At 44.2% G+C, this 3,786-nt stretch overlaps 1 protein-coding gene across 2 annotated transcripts in view; it reads right to left on the bottom strand.

The window, feature by feature from the left end:
• Window positions 1-3,786, bottom strand: part of abcc10 (ATP-binding cassette, sub-family C (CFTR/MRP), member 10) — a 17,806-nt gene that overhangs the window by 1,505 nt on the left and 12,515 nt on the right. For both annotated transcript variants that reach the window (XM_035659324.1, XM_035659325.1), the window contains exons 16-20: window positions 3,474-3,643; window positions 3,222-3,382; window positions 2,339-2,592; window positions 1,338-1,483; window positions 823-920 (exon numbers count right to left, since the gene is read on the bottom strand). In XM_035659324.1, coding sequence (XP_035515217.1) covers window positions 823-920; window positions 1,338-1,483; window positions 2,339-2,592; window positions 3,222-3,382; window positions 3,474-3,643 — 829 coding nt within the window. The remainder of the gene's footprint in view (window positions 1-822; window positions 921-1,337; window positions 1,484-2,338; window positions 2,593-3,221; window positions 3,383-3,473; window positions 3,644-3,786) is intronic.

Raw genomic sequence — 3,786 nt, 5'->3', positions numbered from 1 at the left:
ATTTTTAATGTTTTACTTACAACCCCTTAAAATTAAAAAGGCCTCAGCGCAAACTGCTGCCAAGCGCAAGAAGCATTCGTTTCTTATGCTGGCCTTTTTTTTTTTTTTTTTGTGATGGGAGTGCCCAAGTAGGGCGGACGTGAAAAAACGAGGTGCTGAGGCGCTCCATATACACAGTAGGCCGATATATCTCACAGGATGGTGCATGATGGAGGAGAACTATATTTGTCCTATAATGTCCGAGCATCGGGGAGGATTTCTATTAATACATAATGCAAACAGAGAATTGTATAAAAAATCGTCCTAAAAATCTCCGCAGAAACACTCATCTCAATATCTGCAAAAGGAAATATCCTGCTCAAAATGTCATCCAACATCCGGCTCCATTTTAAACTTCCTGCAGTTATTGAGTTCACTGTTCACGGTTCATTGTGCAGTTTATCAGTTGTTCTCAACTGTTATTGTTATTATTAAGTATTGTTAAGTAAGTAAAATGTCACATAGTCATGGGTCATCTGTTTACTGATAGAAAAGGGGTCCCTTAAGGAAAAACTCTGTTGGAAACTACTCTCACTGCACGCTGCATGAAACGATTACGTTATTAATTACGTTTGTTTGGCTGCACTGTACTGCAGATACACCTGTTCTGTTGTATTTCTGGAAAAGTAGCTGCTCCAGCAGTGTTTGCTTTTGTTTTTGTGCTTTTTATTTAGAGCATTGAACACTGATCAGTTTGAACTTGTGAGCTGCACCCAGGTAAGCACAATGTAAGCAGCTGATCTGTGCTGGAGTCACGGTACAATAACACAGCTGAGCTCTCACCTTGGCCTGGGTCAGCAGAGCTCGGGCCAGACACAGCAGCTGTCTCTGTCCCACAGAGAAGGATTTTCCCCTCTCCCCAACCTCAGCATCCAGACCACCTGATACACAACACACAACAAGGCATTAGAGAGGTAGTCTGAATCTGACAGCACCAATCGTCTCACATTAATCACTTTGAAGCTTGTTGGATGAAACTGTGTGTGAAGCAGCAGATCAAATATTTATTTATTTATTTTACACCCTTTTAACTGCAGCTAAAACTGAATCCCACCACTCCTCCTTTTCTCCGCCCCACTGCTGAGATAAATAAAACCACATGAGAGAGGAGGAGGAAGATGAAAAGAAGAAGGAGAAGAGGAGGCACGATGAAGAACAGTCGCTGATCATGTGACCAGACAGGAGGGTGGAGTGAACTCTGTGAACTTAAAGGACTGTGAGTCAGGTGGTTTCTTTTACAAACACACCTTGATTTCACTCATTACACCCTTTCACCCCCCTCTGTCTCCCTCTCTCACCCATCCTGTTGACCACGGGGCTGAGGTGGCACTGGTCCAGGACTTCCAGCAGCTGCTGGTCTGGGTGTCGCCCACATGGGTCCAGATTCTCCCTGATGGTCCCGCTGAACAGGAAGGGGTCCTGAGGAATAATGGCCAACCTGGACCTGCAGAGGGCGCCAGCACAACACACACAAAAGGGTCAACTTTGACTTGTTGCAGTCATTTTAAGTTGTGTTTTTCATTTTTGTTGCATTTTGGCAGAAAGTTCAGCCGTGGGCCAAGCAACAAGACTTTCGATTTTAGGACTGGGATGATATGCTTATGTCCCAATTCGATACCACATCCTATCACGATTCTTCAAGTACTGTGGTTCAATATTACAGTTTATTGTAATTTCTATTTACTTTAGTTTAACTCTAGACCAAAGGGAAAAGTTGAATCAAACACTTCTAGAGACTGTATATCCTGATTCATATATCGAAAAACAATGCACACCACATGTCAGTCAGTCTTTCTGGGTTTCATTGCAGCAGCATCATTACTATAATACATATAAACATGGGTTAGGGTTAGTAATAAGCAAAGACTAAAATAAAGCAATTGAATTTGAATGATATATTTTGTTAGAGTCAATTAAAACTGTTCTGAAGTCTTTCCTTTACCACCCCTATTAGATTTTAGTGAAAATCTGAATATTAAAGGCATTTGTTCTCATGAAATGCTCCTCTTATGTATATCCATTGTCTATCAGTGGGTATTTTGATGCAGATCTGGCTCCACTTGCAGAAGAAATGTGTCTAAACCTTAGTGGATGTATTCTCAAAAAATAGAAGAAATCTTGGAATGGAGCAGAGACAGCTGAACCTGCTACTGACAGTAGGTTAAAAAAAAGATAACAAAACAATATTACCATCAGAATATGTATCATTGGAGCTTTAACCTTTACCTTCTAAACTGGGTTTACTGATCCATATTAGCTCACAAATTCTCATCCAAACCCACAACCACTTTAGGCGTACCTGAGCTGAGCCAGGCCCACAGTGCCAATGTCCATCCCGTCCAGGAGAATCTGACCCTGGTTCAGCTCCACCATACGGAACAGAGCCAGGAACAGGGTGGACTTGCCAGAGCCCGTACGTCCCACGATGCCCACCTTCTCCCCAGGTCGCATTACCAGGCTCACCCCGTCCAGAGCGTTAGGAAGACCGACCCTGTAGGCCAAAACCACATCGCGGAACTCCAACCAGCCCTGCTCGGGCCACTCGGGGGGCAGCTGATGGAGCAGAGAGGGCAAAGTGAAACAAGAATTGGTCACAACCTAACATATGGCTGGACTGTGTCTGACCCCCTTATGTTCATCTGCAATTTTCTGTAGTGGTCCCAGTAATATTTGTTCTGTAGTGTCCTGAAGTAGCAGATCACATGGCGATGTTTTATTTGACAGAGAACTTATTCTAATAATAATAATAATAATAATAATAATTCTATGACACACTCTGTATTGAGTGATTGTTATTTGGGGTGCTTTAGCTGTGTGCTCTCACTGCCTCTGGGCACAGGGAGAGCTGGTTTGGAGGCTTAAGTGCTGTGAATCGCTGCCCGCTTCCTGTCAGGAGTCATGTTAACCATTTGGGCTGTTTTCACTAAGTCCTGAATTGAACTCTTGTTAATTTAGTTTTCTTTTTGTGAACGAGAATTTAAAAAAAAGTGCAGCAAAGTGGTTGGATGGAAATAAATTTAATGTGTTTCTTTATGTTGGTCTGTGCTGACCAAGATCTGATGTCTAAGGAAATCTGGTCCCTGAGGCCACTACACAATTCATGTTCTCCATAATGCCCTCTCTTTACAGTGCTGTTTAGATTTATCCGTATGAGTTTGTGGCAGTGCAGTAGCTGATCTGACCTGTGTGTTCTGGTGCTGTGGCTCGGTGGGAAGGCCGGTGGAGTACTCCTCTGTTCTCTCCACGCTCACCAGCTGCATCTCAGTCTGAGTGAAGCTGAATATGAGTCCAGATAGCAGCGATGTGATGGACAGGGCGTAGGACAGGGACAGACCCACCAGACCTGACAGGGACGACACAGCCAGCAACCCACATTATGGAAGTGACAATCGCATATACTGGTGCACAGCCACCAAACTCAGCTGTGGACTCACCTGGATCAACAGAATTGAACTGGTGCTGGATGACAGCGATCACCCCCAGGCCGGTCACCACAGCAACGCCAATCATCTGCAGCCGGATGTCCAGCCACTGCATGGCGGCGTTGCTAAGGAACAGGCAGCGCTGGTTCTGCTCCAGGCGCCTGGCGTTCTCCACCTTAAACCTGGAACAACCAAACTTTGGTCTCGTGTGCAGAAAACCACTCTGACTGCGCTACAAGAGACAATTTTTAATACAATAAAATATGTTTCTGAAAAGATTTTGGGTGAGGAATAGTCAACGCAGAAACAGAATCTGGATCCATAT

Source organism: Morone saxatilis, unplaced genomic scaffold, assembly GCF_004916995.1.
Source record: "Morone saxatilis isolate NCDOM2014 unplaced genomic scaffold, NCSU_SB_2.0 Contig17, whole genome shotgun sequence".
Lineage (NCBI taxonomy): Eukaryota > Metazoa > Chordata > Actinopteri > Moronidae > Morone > Morone saxatilis.
The sequence above is the reverse complement of the archived record's forward strand: the minus strand, read 5'-3'. Positions and strand labels throughout refer to the sequence as shown.